Here is a 22,357-nt window from a genome sequence, read left to right as displayed (position 1 = left end):
AGAGACATTGAGGTTTGGGTTTTTTTCTGGGTTTGTTTTTTTTGTGTTTTTTTTTTTTTAATTTTTATTTTTTTATTTTTTTGTTTGGTTTGGTTTTTTTGTTTGGTTTTTGTTTTTTGCTCTTTTTTTTTTAAATGTCCACGTGGCTTCATTTATAGGGTAAATTAATGACCATTGTGAACTGCTGTATGAATTCTGAAGGGCAATGCACAGTAGAGGAGCAGCATGATATAACCATTACTAACTTGTGTCTTTCGTCAATCACCATGAAATAAAGTTTGAAAACTATTAAATATGTTTTTAAGGGGCCTGTTGCTTCTTTTTTTTTTTTGTACTTTATCTCACACTTGTTCACTGTCTCCTGGACAGATTTCCCTCAGAACCTGAATGTCTCATGCAGGTAACCTGCTGTATCTTCTAAATTCAGCTTATTTATGAATTCCAACCTCAATCCCATCCACTCAAGGTCTGCAGGATCTGTGTGTCTTTCCTTCCCCTCCTCTGTGGCCATCACAGTGGTTGCAGCTATTCCAGGGTTTTTTTCCCTCCCCTTTCCCAGCTGTTCTTTTATCACTTCATCTCAGGCAGCGTTTTCCAAAGAGGTTTTGCATCCCATGGGCATCATTTTCCCAAGAGGTTTTGCATCCCATGGGCACCACACCACGTCAGCAAGACTGAAGTGATGCTCCTGTGGCTTGTTCCTCGTGGATGGCAGCATTTCCCCCGGGCCATGGAAAGCCAGTCTCCAGCAGGATATGGTTGGAGACAACACTCTGAGGCACAGGAGGTGATTTTTGGGGGTGCAGGGCCAGGAGTTGGACTCTGATCCTTGTGGGATCTTTGGGATATCCTGTGAGATGGACCAGTACCTCCATTCCTGCCCTGAACAGGTTTTCCTGATGGTGCCTTCCCACCTGGCTCCCCCACCTGCACCTGCAGCATCATCTTTCTGCCAGAAAAGGGCGAGAGGTGGAGAATTTCATTCATTAAAGAGCTTCCAGGTCCATCCAAGCGGGGTGAAGTGAGACCAGGACACGGGTTTTCCTGCCATCTGGGAGCAGTTAATTTAGCAAATGGAGTCATTTTGATCCCAGCAGTGATGGGAGTTGATTGGTGTCTGAACTGGCTCTGGGGTGGACAATGAGCCAGCACAGACTCCGAGTGGGAAACAACAGGGCCAGTGTGTGAGCAGCCACGGGGGGATGCAGAGCTCACCACTGGGGCCATGTTTTGCTCAGGATCAGCCTCCTGGTGCAGCCTCTCCTCCACAATGACTCGATTATGCCACGACAGGCACGGGCTTGCGAAGCCAGTCCCTCTTCCAGAGGCATTTTGCCAGCTCTGAGGGAGAAAAAGCCACCCTTGTCTGGGCCAGAGGGGAAAAGAGCCCTTGGCAGCTGGAGGGATCTTTTACTACAGGGTGGAAAAAGCCATTGTGAGGGGAAGGAGGAAGGGAGAAAGGCCAGGAGCCACGCTGGGGGCACGCTTGGGCAGGCAGCAAGTGTGACTCGGGGGTGGCCTGGCCAGGCTTTTGGCAGCCCGTGCTCTGAGCAGCTTCCCAGGGCTCCCAGGAACATCCCTGGCTGCCCAGGCAGCACCCACTGGGAGCACAGGAGGCAGCAGTTGGGGTTGGGTGGTGTCACCCATCCTCAGCTCTCTCTGGGAATCCCAGCCTGGCTGTGTGTGAGCCTCTCTGGGCCTTCAATGCGGGGCCAGGAGCAGCTGATCCACCCTTAAAGCCCTGAGCTGGGGCTCCAGTCAAAGGGGGACCTTCATTAAAGGCACAGAAATTCAGCAGGAAATAACCCCCCTTGAGTTCCAGCTCAGAGATCACAGGGGGCAGCTGGGCTTAATTTCTGATTATAACCAGCTGAGCACTGTTGGTCTGGTTGGGTCCTATAAAAACACAGATCCACAAATAATTCAATTTACCAACCCAGGACTACAGGGCTGGTTATGTTCAATAAGGATTTGCATGTTCCAGACTCACAAATAGTGTATTTTCCATTTCTGACTTTTCTGGCTCCCCCCGCTTTTACATTATAAATTTTTGGGCTCCAACCACGTGTTATAGGTTGGATTTGGTGGCTTTGGTCATACCTGTATCACAGACCTCGTGTTCTTCCTCATTTCTAGCCTCAGGGATGTGAAAGTTAATATGTAAATGGGGCCTAATGAGGGTCTGGGTTACTTTTGGTGGGAATTCTGCCAAAAAAAAAGGTGGAATAAACATTCTTGTTCCTCCTCCACGTGCTGAGGTGGCAGTAGAGGCTGGCTGACCTTCTCCAGGGGGTCCACACACACATCCTCATCTCCTGAGTGGAGCAGATTTATAGCAAGGCTTGTTTTTCAGGATGAAAACTCACACACTTCCAGAGTGCTGGTTCCTGGGAAGGGACACGTGGATGAACTGGCTCGTTCCTGAGGGTGCTGCTGCCAGCCAGGCTGAGACTGAGCCCAGAGAGCAAGAGGGGTCCCACAGACCCCTCCATGGTCCATCTCCACGGCAGCAGGTGCCCATTCCCAACTGGCACATTCCCAACAACCCACAGAATGGGATGTTCTGGATGCTGAGAGCTCCCAGGTCAGGGTCTGGATTCCTCTGGGGGGGTTAATTCCATGGGATCAGAGCATTCCAATGGACAGGAGGGCTAAGATCTCCCAGGAAGGGACTGTTTTCCCCAGTTTTCTGCCTCCCAGTTTCACAGCCTGGAAACCAGTGCAAAGAGGGGAGAACAGTTCCAGTGCTTTCCTTTTTTTAACCAAGAAGCTGAACCGCTGTCCACGTCCCTCCCTGCCCACCAGAAAGGGTCTCATCCCAGTGACACACACACAAGTCACATTTTTGGCCTCACAAAGGAGCCTCAGTGCCCCGAGAGAAGGTCCCAGTGCCCAGGAGCCTCAATGGGAGGGGAGAGGAGGAAGGAGAGCCCAGGGGTCACCATTATCAGGGTTGCTATTTGGCCTCTGTGGTCCCCGTTGCCCTGTGAGCAATCCAGTGGCATTCAGGGAAGCTGAAGTCAGAAATGAGCTGGCTCCTGCTGCCAGCTCCCTGGGTATTCCCCGAATAGACACGGAATTCGCTGAGTCTTATTATAGTTATAAAACTGCTATTTTTGACACTAGGGGCAGACTGGGGGAGAAAGGGGGAGGGTGTCACTGGCTGTGTCCTGGCTTTTTCTCTCTCTTAGACAGCTGGCTTTGTTTTCTCACCCAGCATTCATGAAAGGTGCCAGATTGAGGGCATTTCTTTGGGTTAATTCCTGTCTTTTATGGGAAGCAACAGATATTCCCCATGAGTTTGTTAAAGGCCTCTGAATTTACGCCTTCAGATGGCAAAATGTGCTTTATTTGTCTGAAGTGCACAGCGTGGCTACAGCACACCTGGTCCCCAGTTTATCCCAGTGGGAGGTTTTGGTGTCACCACAGATGCTGGGATGAGAGTGGGGGACCCACCCTGGGGACACTGTGCCCTCCTGACTCCAAAGCACCCCTGAGTCAGGGGCTTTTAGGGATAACAGACATGGCTGAGCCTCACCAGCCTCGGATGCTCAGTGCTTTGTGGCTTGTTTCACTATTTTGGCAGCTTTTATGAACTTTTATGAACTCAGCCCCAAAATCTGGACCTTTAGCGGTGTTTGGGTACTGAGGGATGTCTTAAATTGCTGCTGGTCCCCTTGTACCACACCTCAAATCCTGGGTTCAGTTTTGGACCCCTTACAAGAAGAAGGACATTGAGGGGCTGGAGTTTGTCCAGAGGAGGGAACAGAGCTGGGGAAGGGGCTGGAGCAGCAGGAGCAGCTGAGGGAGCTGGGGGGGCTCAGCCTGGAGAAAAGGAGGCTCAGGGGGGACCTTCTGGCTCTGCAACCCCCTGACAGGAGGGGGGAGCCGGGGGGGTGGTCGAGCTCTGCTCCCGGGGAATAAGAGACAGGACAAGAGGAAACAACCTCAGGTTGCACCAGGGGAGGTTTAGATTGGATATGAGGAGAAACTTCTTCGCTGAAAGGGTGGTCAGGCATTGGAAGGGGCTGCCCAGGGCAGTGATGGAACCACCATCCCTGGAAGTGTCCGAAAACCCTGTGGATGTGGCGCTGGGGGGGGCACGGTCTCGTGGTGAGCTCTGTGCCGGGTTCATGGTTGCAGTGGATGATCTCGGGAGCGCTTTTCCCACCGTACCGACTCCGCGACTCCATCCCATGAACTCCCCCGCGCTGCCAAGCCCCGGGTACGATGGAGACGCGGAGAACGCGTATCCAGGAGGGCAAAGGCGCGGGGGAACAGACCCAGGGAATTGGCAGCGGGGCGGGAGGCTGCGGGCATGGGCAGCGGGGCCCGGGCGGGGCGGAGGGCGGGGATTCCCCCGCGTCACAGGGAGGGGTTTCCCCGGCCGCCCGGGCCCAGCGCCCGCCGGGGCGCGGCGGTGCGGGCAGTCGGTGCGGGAGCGGGGCCGGGAGCGGAGCTCCGCGGAGCCATGACCTCCCGCAGGTAAGGAGCGAGTCGTATCGACCCGACAGTCCCATCCTATCCTATTCCATCCCCTCTCGACCCGTCCCATCCCGTCCCATCCCATCCCGACCCGCGGCGAGCGCGTCCCCGCGGCAGCGGCCACCGGAGCGCCCGCGGATCCCGGGCACCGCTTCCACCGGCTCCGGCTCCAGTTCAGACCTGCCCCCGGCCCCCGCGTGTGCCCCTGGGTTCGCCCTGTGCCCCTCGACTCGCCCTGTGCCCGTGTCCCGTGTCCCCGTGTCCTTTTGCCGTGCCGCCGGCTGCGCGCTGTCGGAGCTCGGAGCTCCGGTGGTCGGGATAAAGTCGCACCTCCCGCGCCATCCCGTCCCCCGGTTGCCACCCCCGCCCCTCTCCGGGTCACCCCAAGCCCTCTTTGGCCCCGTGGTTTCTCCACGGAGTTTTGGCTTTCTCGCTTTCTCCAAGACTTTTGGGAGCATCCTTTCCCATTCGGGCTCGGTCCCCAGTACTGGGGATGCGGGAGAGGGGATCCCAAAATAGGAGAAGCGTTAAAACTTGCTTGAAATGTCTTTGTGGGTTGCGAGGTGAAAAAAAAAAGATATACTTTGGAGCATGTGGTGTGTTGGTGGTGCCTCCCCCGGCTTCCCCCAAAGACGCTGTCGCTTCAGCGTTTTTCTGGGTGGTGGCAGAGCCCGTGTGACTTGGGGACATCGTCCCTGCTTGGTTCTCCTTCTCCGCTGTGGCTTCAGAAGGGATAAATGGACATCCAGGGGCCGGGCTGGGTCACACACACACACCCGCGCTGCGGGGCAGGGGGGGATTCTTACGGCTGGTTCTTCATTCCTGCCTGTCCTTCCCCTGAGACAGCCTTAAGGTGACCTGAAAAAGCTTTTGTTGCTGTTACAAGCCGAGTGTGTTCCGAACAGCCCTGGGGAGGGAGGTGGCCGGGAGCAGCCGCTCAGCTGCCGCTCGCTCCGGGCCGGGAGTCGGGATCGGTTCCAGGACAGGGAGCGCTCGGTGGTGCCGCAGGACCCAGCACGGCCGGGTCATCGCAGGGGCTGCCACAACCACCTCCCGAACGTGTCCCAACTCCACCTTCTCCTCCCGCACCTTCCCGTAACTCCGCGATTCGGGGGCTCCGTTGGTTTATGGGTTTTTGGGGGGCTGTTTTTGCCGCCCGGCACTGGCTGTTTCCTCCCCTGCCAGCGCCGAGCTGCGTTTTTTGTGAGCGCCTGGTTCAAAGCGTGAAGAAGTTTAGGAAGAGGCAGCGTCTCTCTGGGCGGTGCCACGCGGAGTTACAAAACACTCCGATGGGCGATGGGGTGAAAAGCAGAGGGCTGGGAGCCGGGACCCGCTGGATTTCATTCCCAGCGCTGGTAGAGCTCCCCATGCCCACAGGCAAGTCAATATTTGTCTGTGCTGCCCTTACCTTGCTGGCTCCACCCTGCTGGGCAGTGACCTGGGGCACCGAAGTGCCAGGGACAGCACCATGGTTGGGATGCTGCTGCCAGCTGGGCACTGCAGGAGTCCCGAGGAACCTGCTGCTGGCAGGGGGCAGAGCCACGTGGGATTTTGGGGGGCCTGTGTGTTTTTGGGGGTCTGTGTGTTTTTGGGGGGTGATTGCTCCCAACATCTGTCGCTCCATCCTTTCCACCTCTGCTGGATTTGCTCCTCCTGGTTCTGAACCACTGCTGAGGTCCTTTTTCCCCAGCCTTTCTCCTCTTGCCCAGCAGGTTTTTAGGGTACCTGCCAGATGTTTATGGCACCTTTCTGCCCTGCCTGATCCCTGGCTGATGCTGTTCTCCCCCTGGCTCATGGCATGGCCTGGTGCTGCCCTGGCTGGATCTCCTGGGATCATGAGCTGTGCCTGGGATCTGAGTGATGCTGCCCCTCCTCAGCCTTTGCTGTGCCATAAAGATCTGGGAGGATAAATCTCACACCCCTAGTGCCGATTCCACAAGTCAGCAGGTCCCAAAGTCCCTGTTTAATTTTTTTTTTCCCTAGAAAAGGGTTGCCCAGGGCACGTGGTGGCTGCCCTGTGCATTGCCCTTGTCTGCAGGGCAGGCTTTTTGCTCCACAGCCACGTTTCCTGGGATGCTGTGGCTGGGAGGAAGGGAAAGTCTGGAGGAAGTGAGGAAATGCCAGCTTCCTGAGGCTGGCTGTCTCCAAAGGTTGCTCCAGTCCCGCAGGATCGAGTGCTGGGAGTGCTGTCAGAGGTGATCCATAGGGTGTGGAGGCACTTTGTGCTGGGCTTCTGCTGCTTTGGGGGTTACTGCTGTGGAGGAGACAGTTCCTCTGTGCATGTCCAAGTTCACAGCACCAGGAGGGGGAAACTGCCCCTGGCTGGGGGTGCTGGGAGTGCAAGGACCAAATGTTTCCAGTTTTGGGGACACTGAATGAGCAGACTAATGGTGCTCACAAGTCCTCTGGTGAAATGGTTCCATTTCTGTATCAGATTTCATAGAATCGTGGAATTGTTTGGGTTAGAATGGATCTTAAAGACCATCTTGATCCAATCCCTCTGCCATGGGCAAAGACACCTTCCACTAGCCCAGGTTGCTCCAACCTGGCCTTGGACATTCCCAGGGATGGGGCAGCCACAGCTTCTCTGGGCAACCTGTGCCAGGGCCTCCCCACCCCCCTGAGACTTGGCACGGAGATGCTGAGAGGTCCCACATCCAGAGCTGAGTGCACCTGACAACATTTGCCCTGCATCCAGTTTAACCTTTTTCAAAAATTTTAATTTTGAGGGCTGAATTCCTGTGTCTGGGACTGATTCTGTGGTACGTTGTGGGTGGTTCCCTTTGAAGGGCTGGACTGTTTGTTATCCCAAGTGTCCACTGGGGTGGGAAGCAGGGGCTGCTCCAGCGTGGCTGGTAAGTTGGGATTGGCCAAAGCCCTCCATGTGCTGTCCCCAGGGTGACTTTCCAAGCTTGTGCAGGCCACTTTTCTGGGCATTTTGAGGCATCAAATGCATCCAGCTGTGCCCTGAAGCCTCGCTGTCCAACCCTGCAGTGACAGGGAATACAATGCCAGCCTGTGGTCCCAGCTTTTCCCCACTCCCCTTAGCAGTGGGAAAACACATGCTTCCTGTGCTGAATCCAAATGTAAATATGAAGTTTGAGTATTTGCAGTAGCTGCTTACTTTGGCAGCCTGGCTGGTGGTGGGGAGGTGGGAACTTCTGGTGCAGGAAGCAAAACCAGGTCAGTGTTTTGGCATCTCGGATGTTCAGCAACGACACGATGGGCAGAGCTCAGGGAAGGGGTGGCTGGAACCAGGTCTGTGGATCTGGCTGGTGGCTGGAACCAGGAGTGTGGGTCTGGCTGGTGGCTGCTCAGAAATCCCCTCTGGTAGTTTCTGTGAGCTCTTAATTCCCATCTCCTCAGGTGGTACCTCAGCCCTTGGCTCTGAGCTGGCTTGTGCTCAGCTCCAGCTCAAAAAAAGAACATTCAAAAGTCACCTTTTTTCCTCCCTCCTTTGCTGTGGCTGCACCTGGCTCAGGCTTTCCTGGTTTTCTCTCTCTGGCCTGGCTGTAAGAAGACAGCTTTAGACACAGGCTTTGTTCACAGAGGGTGGGAGAATCAAAGCTCAAGGGGACTTGTCTGTGTGTGCTGAGGCTGCCTGGGGAGGAGCAGAACGTGCTTTTGCACCAGGCTCAGCTGTGGTAAATGAGGACTGGAACATCAGCAGCAACTTAAATTACATTTCAGTTCCAAGCCCCACAGCCTGCTGCTTATTTCCAGATAGGGGCAGGTCACGAGATGCATAAACACACTGTTCTCCCCCCTTTTCCAGGGAGGGATAAAGGATGGTTGGTTAATGCCCGAGCTCAGAGAGAGAAAACTGGCCTTGCCTAGGAGGGGTTTTGGATCGGGCTCTCAGTGATTTTCCAGCATCCTATGGTTTTCCCCGAGGCACAGCGAGCTGCTCTCGTTATGGTCCCACGACAAATGAAGCTCTCTCAGCCCTGGAACACATTTGTGGGATGCAGCTGTACCTCCTTTGCGGGCTGCCAAGGAGAATTCCTGAATTCCTCGCCGGCTGCGGCGCGGGGAAGGCACAGGGCTCCAGAGGGGAAGCCGGGCTTCCCCTCCCACTGCCAGAGCTTCCCCCCGGGGCTGGGTGGTACCCGAGCTGCAGCCAGGTCCAAATGGGGCTGGTTTCTAGGAGATGATTCTTCTCAGGAGCCTCAGAGGCACCTGAGTGGATGAATCGGGGCTTTGTGCTCCAGCGGAGCCAACTGCGCTCTCCCGGGTTTTTGGAGCTGTTTGGACATGGCAAGTGAGCCAGCAAGGCACTGGGAAGGCTGCTCCCAGTGCTCCCAGCACCTGAGCTGCCTGCCCAGCAAGGCCCTTCTCCCCTTGGATGGCCAAGGCACGTCAGGGGCTCAGCAGGAACGTGCCTGTGGCTCCTGCTGCTCCTCGGGAAGGGGAACAAACCTGGCTCGTGTGCCAACCCCGGAGCCCAGCTGGAGATGCTCCTGGGGGTGCAAAAAGGTGGGCATTGGCATCTCCCTCTGCTCAGTGAGGCAGTCCCTGCTCTCCTGGAGGTTTTCCCCGGGGCTGGCTTCTCGTGCTGGATCTCTCACTGACGGCGTTGAAGCAGCTGGAGGGAAGGGTCGTGTTCTGAAAGGGGGGATTCAGCTTTTTCCTCCGCTTGGAAAGGACTGGCCCAGCCAAAGGGCTCCTTTATGCTTGGTGCCAACCACCTCTGTCACTCCATGAGCAAACCAGCAGCCTGGGCCCTTCTCCAGGAGGGTTCTGTGAGTGGGGAGCCCAGAGCTGGGAGCTTTTCTATGCCCAGCCAGGTTTATCACCTCTCACCATCCATCACCTGCCTGCAGAGTGTCCCTGTCACCTCCTGCCCTTGCACTGCAGATGCCCTTTGATTTCCCAGTTGCCAAAAACTCATTTCACAATATGGGTTTCCATCCCTGTCCCGAGGCATGAACCAAGCCAATACCTACTTCCAAGCTCAAACCAGCCCCACACCCTCTGGGATGTGTGTGGAAGCAGCATTCCTAAGGCTGCAGCTCTTGAAGTATCGATTAATCCTTTCTTTGCAGTAGAAATGTTTATTCTGTTGGGTTTTTTTTTTCACTGCCTTGACCAAAAGCAGCGGCTTGGGCAGGGCTGCACTTGCTGCCTGGTGATGGGAGGGCTGGAAAGTGGTTCCTGCAGTCCCAGTGTGTGTGTTCCAGGAAATGTGCGTGGGATGGAGCCTAATGAGATTACGGGGCTGCCTCTGTTTTGCAGCTTCCTGCACGGATCCAAAGGGAAGGAGGAAATTCTTCGCATTAAACCGGGCTGGAAATCAGGAACCGTGTGCTTCCTGTGGCTGCATTTTGCTCTGCAAACAGCTCCTGCTGCTGCTGCTGCTGCTTGTATCCCAGGGAGCTTCCCAAAAAGGGCTCTCTCTGCCTACTGGGCCCCGGGGAGGTGCACACCTTGGAGGAGGTGCCCACCTCAGCATCTCCTGATCTCCTGGAACAGATGCTGTGGCTGTCACAGGGCTTGGAGGAGAGATTTATGGAATCCCAGAATGGTTTGGGTTGGAAGTGACCTCAAAGTTCTTCTTGTCTCACCCCCCTGCCATGGGCAGGGACACCTTCCACTAGCCCAGGTTGCTCCAAGCCCCGTCCAACCTGGCCTTGGACACTTCCAGGGATGGGCCTCCCCACCCTGACAGGGGAGGATTTCTTCCCAATATCCAATCTAACCCCCTCCTCTGTCAGTTTTGTGGGAACAGGTCTTATCCTGGCTCATGGATGCTGGGAAACAAACTCTGCTCAGAGCTCAGCCTCCCGCAGTGATTTCCCCACTGACACTGAGCATTCCTTCCTGGAGCTAACTGGGCTTTTCCTTCCCAAAAAATAAGTCCAGATACACTCTGGGTACAGGTTAAGACCTGCAATTGTGGAGGATTTTGTAGAATCATGGAATGGTTTGGGTTGGAAAGGACATTTAAAGCCCATCCAGTCCCACCCCCTGCCATGGGCAGGGACATCTCCCACTATCCCAGGTTGCTCCAAGCCCTTTCCACTGTCCTTGGACACTTCCAGGGATGGGATATTCTGTGTCACATTCCAGAGCTTTCCATGTGGATAAGAGAAGCTGCTGCACCTTCTTTGGAATTCCCTCAGAGTAATTAGCAGGGGGGTGCTCTGAGTGTCTCCCCAGTGCAGCCCCAGCCCTGCTCTGTCCATCTGTCCCCTCCCTCTGCCCCCAAGGATCCCTGTGTGGGACACAGGGAGCTCTGATCTGCCCCTGTCACCTGGGGCACTGAGCAGATGCCCCAAAAGTGCCCTCAGGGAGGGGGTCAGTGGGTCCAGCCGTGGCTGGAATCTCAGCAGAGTTCCCTCCAGCCCCTCTGGTGAGGGCTCAGAGCTGGGGAAGCCTCTCCCAGCAGGAGTGACAACCTTTATCTCCCTTTTTGCAGCTTCTCGGTGTGGAAAGCAGAGCTGGGGGAGGAGAGGGAAGTGGAGTTTTCTGTGGCTGGGCTGGGGGTGGCTGCAGCTGTGCTGATTGTGTTATCAGGTGAAGAGCCTGGCTCTCAGCAAGGACCTGCTCAAGGTTTCCTGAGGTTCCCAGCCTCCCAGTCCTTGCTGTGGCTGGTGTTTGTCCCTCTTCCCGAGGGAATTGTGGGTATGGATATGGGGCTGCTGGCTGAGCTGGGAGAAAAGGCACCACCCCAAAGGCAGGGCAGCCTCAACCTGCCCCTCAGCCCGCAGAGATGGGGCTGCTGGGGGGGTTTCATAGAACCACTGGGGTTGGAAAAGACCTTCAAGAGCATCAAAAGTCGTGGATAACCCATCCCTGGAAGTGTTCAAGGCTTGGAGCAACCTGGGACAGTGGAAGGTGTCCCATTCCACAATGAGATGAGCTTTAAGGTCCCTTCCATCTCAAACCATGCCATGATTCCAACCTTTCCAGCACCTTTCTCTGGGGCAGGCTGTGCTCTCAGCTGCCTCCTGCACTCCAGGCAATCCCTTTGTATTCCCTGGGGCAGAAGATCCCTGTGCTGTTGGTGCCTTTCACTCAACCCCATCCTTTCCTTTTTCCTGCCCACCTTTGGGTAGCAAGGCCTGGAAATTCCTCCCATTCCCACTGTGCAGTGTGTTTATCTGGATGGTGCCAGGACTCTCTCTTGCTGTCTGTTCATCTCCTCTGGGCCCTACAAAAGAGATTTTTTTTTTTTTTCATTAAATCCCTTTCAGGTTTGCAGTGGCCCTCACCAGAACAAACAAGAAATCTGCCCCTGTCCTGGGGTGGAGGAGAAGCAGCTGTGGGGAGGCAGCAGGACACACTGTCCCCCCAAGGGACAAGTGCCAAGAGGGTGTGAAAAGGCCTTGGTTGAGTTGGCAAAACAAGGGTGAAAAAAAACTGCCTTAAAAAATAAGAGCAGGGCACAGGCAGGAGGTGGAAGGTGCAGCTTCCCCCCTGCTCCGAGGAGCTTTTGAGGTGTTTATAAAAATGGAGTGTTGTCCATGAGAGAAATGGAGGAGAAACCTGCTCAGAGTGGCAGCAGAGCGAGCAACAGCAACGTCATCCCTGCTGGATGCTCCCTCCGGGATAACCACGGGAATTGGGAAGCTCCTTCAGCCACAGACACCTGGAACAAGCCTTGGGAGCTGGGATAACAGGCAGAGGGGAGCCCATCCCTCGGGATGTGTCCTTTGGCTTCGGGGATTTCAAGAGGGTGGGAAGGTGACAGAGATTTAATTTCAAAACAGCACCAAAAAAAAAATCCCCTTCACACCCTGGAGCAGCATCCCTACGGGTGAGGGAGTTGCCAGGGCTATATTTGCCCTTGGGTTGTGGGGGGTTTTTTTGGGGGGGTGGTTTGTTTGTTTGTTTGCTCCCCCTCTTCCTCCCACCCTCCTGAAATAACTCCCATCGAAGAAACGCAGCGAGCTCTGCCGCTGATTAAATTCTAAATATAACCCCGGTATTTTTTGCCTCCCTCCAGTTCTTCGTGATGTATCGAGGTAAAAAAATAACCTTGGCCGCTCTTCAAAGGGGACATGGGCCTGTTCTGGGCTGTATTTTTGTCCTGTCACCCTGCCCGGGGTCTGAAATAGAGCCCCTGGGTTTTAATTAGCTTCACTGGGTTATATAATCCCGAAAGCTGAGGGTTTCTGGCCTGGGCAAGGACACAGCTGATGCCAGGGGCTGGGGCAAAGGTGGTGTGGCAGGGCAGGGAGGACGACACTGCAGGAATCTCCTCTCTGCTCCCGCTGGCCCCGGTGCCAAGTGGGATGGAGCTGGAGCTGGGGAAGCCGAGATGCTCCTGCCCTCCTTGGTTATTTATGTTGTGGTGCTGCTGGGAGGGGAACCTGCTGAATGAGGAAGGTCCTGGTTGATGGTGAAAGCCCCTGGACTCCTCCTGCTGCCCTTAGGGGCTGCTTTTGGTTTTCCTCTGTGCTCAGGGGTTTTCCTGCCCTTGGCATCATCCTAAAAATAAGTTTGTTGCCCTCCTGGCTGAGTGGGAGCACGTTTGTTTTCCTGTAGCTCAGGTGTGAATGCCTAAGTGTTATCCTACGGATCCAACAGGAAAAGTAGGAGCCAAATGCTGCAGTCAGGTGCTGGCTGCTGGCCCTACCTGCTTTTCTTGCTCCCCAAACGTTTCTCTGGCAGTGCCCTGGCACTGCTGCTGCTGCAGAACGTGCCCATCCTCGTGGTTTGCACCCTGGAAGGTCTCAGGGTTTGTCCTGGGGGTTGTCTTGGCAATGTAACAGGAACAGCTGCGTGTGTGTTCAAGCCTCTCCTTGCCCTTTGGTCATAATCTGATGTGTGGATGCAGTTCCCACTTCCTGGAATGTCTTTGGTCAGGGCTTATTCCAACCTGTGCTGTAGTGGCAATGCCCTGTGTTGAACCAACCCATGTCTTGGACCATTCCAGCCCTATTCCAGGGAGATCTGGGCACAGGGGGGGTCAGGATTCGTGCTGCTGTAGCTGTGGGAACTCTCAGTGTTGCCCTCTCAGCTTAGAGGAACTGGTGTGCACTTCCAGAAGTGCAGCTCAGTGAGGAGGGTGTGCTTTGGCAGGGCTTGACTAGGTTGGAACTGCCTGGTTTTGGTGTCCCTCCTGACCTCAGGAAGAAGAAGAAGGATGCAAAGCACCTCTGGGATTTGAACAGACTCCTCCAAACCTTAAACCTCCGGTTTGGTGTTCTGGGCACGAGCCATAACACAATGAAGGTCCTTCAGCTGGAAGGGCTGGAATTTCTCCTGGCTGGTGTTCAGATGCCTCAGAAGCTGCTGGATTTTGGGAGACAGGGGCTGTGGCCCCATGTTTGCTCCCAGTGCTGAGCCCAAGGCTGTGATGCCAGAAGGGCTCCGAACACAGTGAGACATGAAAGGGAATTCAGAGCTCCACGCAGCCCAACCTCCTTTTTCCTTTCCTCCCTTTTTGCTGTATCACTGCAGCTGTTATCTCTGGCATCTCCACCGTCTGCTGTTGGGCAGAGGAGGAGTGTCTGAGTGCTAAGTAGGAAGCTGGTGTGTGTTTTCAAGCTCAGGTTTGGAGGGAAGTGCTGGCGGTGAACAAAGGAAAGTCCTGTTCTGGTTGTGAAACCACTTGTTGCCCTCGATTGTTGGACGCCAGTTCGGCTCTTCCTTGTTTTTCAGGGCTGCTTTCAGCCTTGGAATGGTGACAGAGAGAGAGGATGTGGTTTTATTCCTCGGGTGTTTTGTCTTTGGAAGAGCTGACCTGTTAACTGTAGGCTGATCTCAGGAGAAATCCACCTTCTGCTTGTGTTGTAGGGATAAGAAGAGCTCCAGAGCCAATTCCAAGCACTGCCTTTCCCAGAGACAAGTTTCTTGAGGCTTCTTTGCTGTTTCCAAAGCTCTTCTGTACCACTTTCCCTGTGTTCAGTGGCACTTCTGGAGCGCTTTTCCTCCCAGGCTCCAGCTGTGCACAGCTGGAATGTCAGGCTGGAGATGGCTTTGGATAATTCTTACTCTGACACCTCTGCCTGTCTTCAGGATGGAGCAAAATTTGGTTATTTCAGAGGGCTGGAATCTCACCAAATCCACTGAAAACTCTGGCAGGAACATTAATGCTTTGGGGTGACATCTGGTGACTGCTCTACAGGGCGGTGGGTGTTTGGGATGGCGGAATTATCACGAGAAAACAAGGATCTGAGCATCCTCCTGGAACGTAAGAGCTGCTCTTCCTCCTTCAGCAGGATGAGGAGCCCAGCTCTTGTTCCAGGAGCTGCTTGAGTGGGATTAATCCCTAAAAGTGACCAAGCTCTGTGCTGTTCACCCCCTGCTTCCCAGCCCTTCCCAGCATTTCCCAGCCTCTGCAGCGAGGTGGGACCTCCAGAGTGCCGGGCTTTGCTGCGAGGTGGAGATTTGCTGATCCCCTAAATCTCCCCTGTGCCTCAGCTGCTCTGTTGGCACATTAAAGGCTCGCCACAAAGCAACCCTAATTGTGCTAAGTGTCTGCGGGATAATGGACTAAATGCTCAGGATTGCAGAGGCAGCCGCATTCCCGGCCATTTAATACCTTGATTGATGGGCGTTTAGTTGTTTGCCAGCCCAGGGACAGCCTTTCCCAGCTCTGCTTTCTCCTGCTCTAGGAAGCTGGTGATGCAAGGGGCTCGCAGGATGAGGCAGGAGGGAGCTGTCTGGCCAGTCGTGTGGCTGCAGGGCTGCAACGATCCCGAATTTGCCGGGATTGGGTGTCCTGCTCTTCCTCCCCAGCTCGCTGAGCCGAGACAGGGAGGCCAGTGGTGGTTTTGGGCTCGGTTGGGAAGAGTGGAGTTGTCCCCTGTTGCCAGAGCCTGCAGGACTGAGAACACAAGTTCTGGCTGCCCAGGGGTGGTCTGTGGAGAGGTCTGTGTGCCTGAAAGCTTGGCTGAATATCCCAGTTATCCCATGGGATGCAATAAAAGATGTTTTCTCTCCCTTGCTGTCTCTGGCCATGGAGGTGCTTGGGCTGTCTGACTGTGTCCCTGCCTAGTCAGGGCAGAGACATACTTAGGACCACCATAAACACCAAGCTATGCTTTAAACTCAACCAATAATGCCTTACCTACTAGTCTTAAAACCTGTAATAGGAGGAGAAACCTCTTTAGAACTCCCTCCATCCACGGCAGTTTTCTGGCCCGTGTATTACAGATGGTTTTGTTCTCATAAAGCAAGTTAAAATTAAATTGCAGGCCCACCTGCCAGGCAGCTGGAGCGTTAAAAATACCTGTCAGCAGCCAGCTCCTGGTTCAGGGTTCTGCTCTGCATCAGCCTCTGGATTGACTGTTTCTCTCCACCCCTGAGGAAGGAACTGGACTCTCAGGGGTTGCCCTGGGGTCTGTGTGTGCTCCTGGGAACTGCCCAGAGCGAGCTCGGGAAGGGGATGCAGAAAAGGAGGTCAAAACAAGCAGGGCAGGGTGTCTGTGTGTGTCCCCCCCAAAATGCTCCCAGAGCAGAGAGAAGGTGCCAAGTGAAGCCCCCTCTCCGGAGGGCAGAGCCGAGCTAAGGGGAAGCTTTGTCAGATGAAATTAGACCCCCCCCCCCCAAAAAAAAAAAAAAACGAGCAGGGATGCAAAGATGCTTTGGGAAACCTGAGCATCTCCAAGGTTTCTCCTGAAGGAGGGTGGAAGCCCCGTCCCTGGAGCCTGGATCCAGGAGCTGGTGCTCTCCCAGGAGACAACACCCCTCCAGCACAGAAGGTCTGGAGCAGAAAACTCCGCGGTTGCTTTGCATGGGAAGGAGGAAAACGTCGTAGGAAGTGCTGCCCAGAACTCCATGGAGTAGAACTCTGCCCGTTAGTGGCTTTTTTTCCCTCTCCCTCAGCCCTGGCTGCCCGGGAGCTGTCAGGCAGATGCCGTCACGCCCCGGTGGTGGCTGCCCTCACCATCCCCTGCCCGACACTCCGCTCGCAGCTGCTGCCTCGGTGCCGATAAGAGAACGAGATGACTTCCTTTTCTTCTCCCCCCCCCCCCCTGCCCCCTTCCACAACAAGCCGCGTTGTTTTTGGGTAAATAACTTCGCTGTCACTTCGCTCGAAACTTTTTGCGGGCTCTGCCGCCCTGCCCGGCGCTGCCGGAGGATGCTGGAGGCTGGAGCGATCCTGGGAGGCAGCAAAGTGCCCTCTGCATCCTAGAGCAGCTCTTCCTCCACCTCCCAAACCCTCCGAATCTTCCTGCCTCTGTGGTTTCTGTGGACTAACGAGTCTCTGTGCCGGGTCAGGAGCCTTGACCAGTTATGGTGAGGTAGGAGATCTGCTCTCTGTCCGTGTGTGTGTGCCTGGCTTCTATTTTTAACAAAGCTGATTGTTCTGAGGGGGGAGCAGAGCGAAGGGGAGAAGGTGTGGGGGTCACGGGTGTCGCTGAGAGCGCCCAGAAAGGTGCCACTTGTGCTGCAGGAGCTGATTAACAGAGAGCACCCGGCGAGGCGGGGGTGCTTTAGGGTGGGAAAAGGGATTAACAGCACCCAGGGCGGCGGGGGTGCTTTAGGGTGGGGAAAAAGTGATTAACGGCGCTCGTTAGCAAATTGTCTACAAACAGGCCGGGTTCTCCAGTGCAAACTTCCCTGAGCTGGCCCTGCAGCACATGGTGCCGGTGCCTCTGTCCCTGTACTGCCTTCAGCGCTGGGAAACGGTGCGTTCGCAGTTTCGTTTGTGTGACTGCAGCTCGTGTAGGCTCGCGGTGCTGACTTCAGCCCGGGAGAGGTGATCCCTGCCTGGGCAGGATGTTATTTTGTGCGCTCTTATTAGATTTTTATCTCGTGTTACCTCGCCGCGTTGAGAGTTCTGCCTTATCTCTCTCTGCCTCTCGCGTCTCTGGCTGAGCACGCTTTTTGTGGGCTTGGTAACTCGCTTGCTGGCGGTGGAACGTCCTGATTTCAGGGGGCTGGACGTTCTTCTGGGTGGGTTTTGTAGCTACAAAGCGCGTGAAACGACAGCGTTTAGTGAGAAGAGCGGTGTGTCATGTAACGAAGGTTATATGGGGCATGAAGTGTGAAGCGGTGAAGGTTCTATGGGGTGTGAGCTGTGCAAGGCTCTGCTGGAGCAGGGAATGGAGTGTGAAACGATCCCCCGGCCAGGCTGGGAGGTGCAGCAGGCAGCGTGGAGAAGGCTGGAAACGCAGGGAATGGATTCAGGGCTGTGCCTGAAGCAGCGTTTGAGGCTTTGGGAGCGTTGTGCGAGTGGCTCTTTGCCATGGGGTGCGAAGTGGAGCCTGCCTTGGGTCTTCCTTCCTTGGGCACGGGCTGCTCCCAGCACTCCTCAGGGATCCAGGTGATGGAAGCAGCTCCAGCCTGTTGCTACTTTACATTCCCTGGTACCTCAGGAGCATCCCAAGGCTCCTGCCCCCCCCTCCTCTCCGTGCTGCTCTCTCAAGTGTTGCAGGAGGGGCTGGTGGCTCCGTTTCTGCTCGCTGGGTGTGTTCTGCTCCACTGGATCAGAGCAGAGCAGCTAAACAAATACTTTCCTGCTCCAGGAGGAAGCCTGTCAGTCAGACAGCAGCTGGGGCTGGCTGCTGACAGGTATTTTTAATGCTCCAGCTGTCTGGCAGGTGGGCCTGCAATTTAATTTTGAGCTGCTTTTATGAGAACAAAACCATCTGTAATACACGGGCCAGAAAACTGTCCATGGATGGAGGGAGTTCTAAAGAGGTTTCTCCTCCTATTAGAGGTTTTGAGACAAGCAGACAAGGCATTATTGGCTGAGGTTAAAGTGTAGCTCGGTGTTTATGGTGGTCCTTAACAGCAGAATAACCTTCGAGTAGAAAAGGTTGCTTTAAACATTAAGTTTGTTTCAGAGAATTAAATCAGAAAATTTGAAAACCGCAGCCCAAAATAACGACCTCGCACACCTTTGGGGCTGATGCTGCCAAAACAGCTCCAGGGGCCTGAGCTAAACACCTTTTTTAATTAAGAGAACATGGGTGTAAATCCTCTGGGCAACTTGGAGGAGCCCCAGCTGCCAGTTCCCTGCTGGTGCAGGTGAGTGTGGCTGGGTGTTGAAACACTCCTTGGCCTGATAAAAACTGGGGCTGCCTCTCCCATTCTGGAAAAACTGAGAACTGTCAGGCAAAATTGGTGTCTTTTTCCCAGCAGTTTCAGCTGCTGCCCCTCTGGGAAGGCCTCTGCTCCTTGGGAATGTGCTCCACTGGAATATGCACCCAGGGAAGCAGCTGGTGCCTGTTCCAGCCCCTTGTGGTTTTTCCTTGGAGTCCCAGTGGTTCTCTTCTGCAGATTTTAGAGGTGCTCTTCCCTGCCCAGCTCCTTTCCACCTGGATTTTACCAGCTGGGAATGGCAGTGACAGGCTGAGAGCCAAATCCTTCTGGGATATGGATGATTCAAGGGGAGAGGTGGCAGGTTTGGGATTTGTCCTTGATCAAACACCAGTGAACAGAACACTCACCCTGAAGTCCCTGCCCCAAGCCTTTACTACACTAATCACAGAGTTTAAGTTTACACCTAAATTCCTTGGGTGTCCCATCCTGACCTGCAGCACAGATGTTTCTAGACCCTTCTTTCTGCTGTGACTCCATCCTTGGGGTGCCCTGATGTGAGTCTGTTCATAAATAAATTATTGGAGATGGACCGTGGGGGGATGGAGAACCCTGGGATGCTCCACAGAAGGAGCTCTTGCATCCAGGCAGGAGTGTGGGATATCTTCCTTTGGAAGTGGAGATGTGAGCTGGCACTTGTGGTGGGAAGCTGAGCTCTGACAGCTCCTTCCTTCCTGCCCTCAGTTCAGAGCTTGAACTTCTCATCCTAGACAGGACCAGCTGGAGCCTGATGGGTGACAGTCCTTGTGTGTCTGGATTTGGGGAATGTGGGTGCAAGGATACCCAAATCCAAGGGCTAACAGGCCCCCTCTGGTTTGCATGGATGCACAGCATGGAGTGGTCAGTCAGACTTTTCTCTGCTGTCTGGTAAATGTCCCCTGGGCCACCACTGTGTCCCAATCCCTCTGCACCCTCTGGATGGACTCTCAGTGGGCCAAAGAGAAGCCCAGAGCTGCTGGGTGAGTCAAGGTGAGCACGCTGGGAATTTAAACAGTGTGGAAAATCTTCTGGAGCAATACCTGTGCTTGATTTTTTCTTGAACTGTGGCTCCAAGACCAGAGCTGTGAGACCGAGTGTCTGCAAACTGAGGGACCAGGAGTGAGGAGGGACCCTCAGAATGACCCAGGCACAACCCCTCTCATCTCTTGCACGTGTTCACCAGCCCCTGGTGTGCCTCAGCCTCCCGGGGGTGCAGTGGTGGGTGCAGGAGCTGCTCCCTGGGCCGGGCTGGGAGGGCACAGGGGCAGGTGCCAGTCGCTGTCACATCCGTCCCGTGTGACAGCACAGCCCAGGTCACACGCTTGTGCTCTGGTGCCTGTTTGCTCTGCTCCTGTGGAGCACTCTGCCCTTTCTGTCTGCAGATGGTGTGGGTTTTTCTGTGTCCTGGGTCTTAGTTTTGTCCGTGGCTTCCTTTGCTCGTCACCGCCGAGCCTTTATCTGGGCAGCGCAAGCCGTGGTGGTGGAAAGGGGGTTTGTGGTGGTGGAAAGGGGGTTTGTGATGGTGGAAGGGGGTTTTTCCCCATATCAGGAGTGTGGGATGGGCTGTGAGGAAGTGCCAGTGATAGGCAGAGCCCTGGAATGTGTGCAGGCTGGGGAGACCAAGCTTCTTGCAGCCACTTCAGCCTGGACTAACCTTGGCTGAGGGAAGGATCACGGAGAGAAGGAGCTGGGAATTAGCACCTCCCTTTAGACCTGCTGAGCTTCCCCTGCCTTTCCTGAAGCCAGGCAGAGCTGTGTCCCTAAAACTAGGGCTGGAAGATGCCCTTAAAACAGGTGTGTGAGTGACTGAGTGTGAGAAATGGGGCAGTGTGTCCCTGTCCAGGGCTGCCCTGGGCTGGCTGGGACGAGGAGCCTCCATGGATCTCAGGTGAGGTACTTTTTATCCCAGCCTGCACTCTGAACAGTGCTTGTTTGGGTGAAAAAGAGAAGTGTGAACAGTGTTTTAGCTCTCTTTTTTTCACCCAGAGCAAGGCTGTCACAAAGGGTGTCTGGAGAGCAGGGTAAGAACGTGCCCTTTTCTCTGGGAAGTTCACCCAGGCTTCCTCCACCCAGGCAGACAGTGCCAACCATGTGGGCTGTGCTGCAGTTCCTCAGTTTTTCTCCTGGAAATCGCTATTTTTGAGCTGATGACCTGATTCATAACCCAGGGTTTCCCTGGAGGGATAATGAGTGGCTTGGCTTGGGTGTGATTGCATTTTGACCCTTCCCAGCTCAGATCAGGGCCTTTTTAAGAGATGTGAACTTACAGCAGAGAGGCTGAGGGAACCCTGGCAGACTTTGCCAAGCAAATCTGGGACCACAGAGGTGCCAACTCCTCCAGATGATGTGTTTTCTTGTGCATCCATCCCAGGCAGAGGAGCTGATGCATCCCCCTTAATTGGCTGCTATTTATGTGACAGGAGTTTTTCATGCTACGTTCTGTCTGTTCTGATCTCAGCCAGATTGAACAAGCTATTTAGTTCCCTGGGCAAAAAATCATCACTTTGGGGCACCTAAACAACTTGAAACCTTTTTTGCTGAGAGGCTGTGCCAGATCATGGATGTGCTGCTGCTTTTGGGAGGTGGGGTGCATCCACCCCCGTCCAGGAGGGGAAGGAATGGGACAGCACGTGGAGAGAGGGAGATGTGCCAGGGACAGGCATGGACTGGAATAATTTAGATAAAGGGACTGAATCATAGGGAGTTGATGAGTGCAGACTGCTGCGTGTGTCAGGGAGACAGGACAGATGTGAATTTATATTAATTAGCAATTAGTGCCAGCTGAGGCTCCAGAGCCAAGTAAATGGGAACTGTCTGCAGCAGCTCCCTGCCAGGAGGGTGGGGCCTGCTCCTGCTTCTGGAAGGAAAGAGCTCCTGGAGTGCTTTCCCTGCTGTCTCTGGGGTTTGGATGTGCCCTCTGCTCTTCCTGCTTCAGCAAAAGCCACCCCCTCCCCCAGGATGGGTCTGTCCAGCACCTTCCTCTGGGTCTTCAGGGATGGGGTTGAAACTGGAATTAAATGACAGGAGTCATAAAACTGATCTCAGTGATGTAGTTTAGTTAATCCCTGCCTAAACCCAGGGTTTTTTTTGATGGAAACTGCTGTGCCCAGGGTGTTCCTGTGCAGGTGGCACTTCTGGAGAAGCTCTTCTCGAGAGTCGGGTGTGAAACCCTCGCCCGACGGGAGGGTTTGGGTTTCAAACCAGAGCGTGGGTGGGGAGTTAAACCCCTCTTTGTGACACAGAGGAGCTCTGGGTGCTCTGCAGCTCCCACCAGCTCTGCTTCACCCCTTGTGAAGGTCGCTGGCTGATGGGCAGAGGCGTGGGCTGAACTTTCCGTCGCTGCAGCCTCGGGTGATTCACACCCCCCGTGGGTGGGTGAAGCATCTCTGGGGTGTCCTGCAGCAGGACAGTGGGCTGGGGTGGTCCAGAGGCTGCTGAGGGAAAAGGGGAAATTGCCCTTGCCTGGATTTTGATGTGCCAGGTGACTGGAAAAGCTGCCCAGAAGGCAGTTGGTGCAGGAAGGGAATATCCAGAGACATGGAGAGAGGGCTTCCCTCTGGAGTTAGGGCTTGGTACCCGCCCTGCTGAGGGGCTCAGTGGTTCCTACAGCCCAACACAACGAGCTGATGGATCTTTATATTCCCTCTGAATGGATATGAAGTGTCTGGATCCCTTCTGCAGCTCTGAAGGGTTTTTTTGTTTTTCCTGTTTGCTGAACAGGACGCTTACCCTTGCAAAGAGCTGCACTGCCCCAAGTTACACCTGCTCTCACCAGTCCACAACCTCCTTTCTCTGCTGGAAGAATCCTCAGCTGATTATTTGCCTGGCTGCCTCCAAGGGCAGGGTCCATCCTCCTGGATCCATCCTCCTGGATCCATCCTCCTGGATCCAT

The 22,357-nt window shown here is 54.7% G+C and overlaps 1 protein-coding gene across 2 annotated transcripts in view; it reads left to right on the top strand.

Annotated features, from left to right (window-relative positions):
- The first annotated feature begins 4,396 nt into the window (after positions 1 to 4,396).
- The window catches only part of LOC113977016 (tyrosine-protein phosphatase non-receptor type 11-like), a 40,895-nt gene continuing 22,934 nt past the window's right edge, over positions 4,397 to 22,357 (top strand). Inside the window, exon 1 of one of the 2 annotated variants that reach the window (XM_027702774.1) lies at positions 4,397 to 4,485. In XM_027702774.1, coding sequence (XP_027558575.1) covers positions 4,472 to 4,485 — 14 coding nt within the window. In that variant the 5' untranslated portion in view covers positions 4,397 to 4,471. Of the gene's footprint in view, positions 4,486 to 16,594; positions 16,683 to 22,357 lie in introns of those variants that run through there. The other variant, XM_027702775.1, reaches the window with a different exon arrangement.

This window comes from Neopelma chrysocephalum, unplaced genomic scaffold, assembly GCF_003984885.1.
Source record: "Neopelma chrysocephalum unplaced genomic scaffold, ASM398488v2 Primary Assembly neopelma1_196, whole genome shotgun sequence".
Taxonomy (NCBI): domain Eukaryota; kingdom Metazoa; phylum Chordata; class Aves; order Passeriformes; family Pipridae; genus Neopelma; species Neopelma chrysocephalum.
This window is presented reverse-complemented; position numbering and strand designations above follow the sequence as displayed.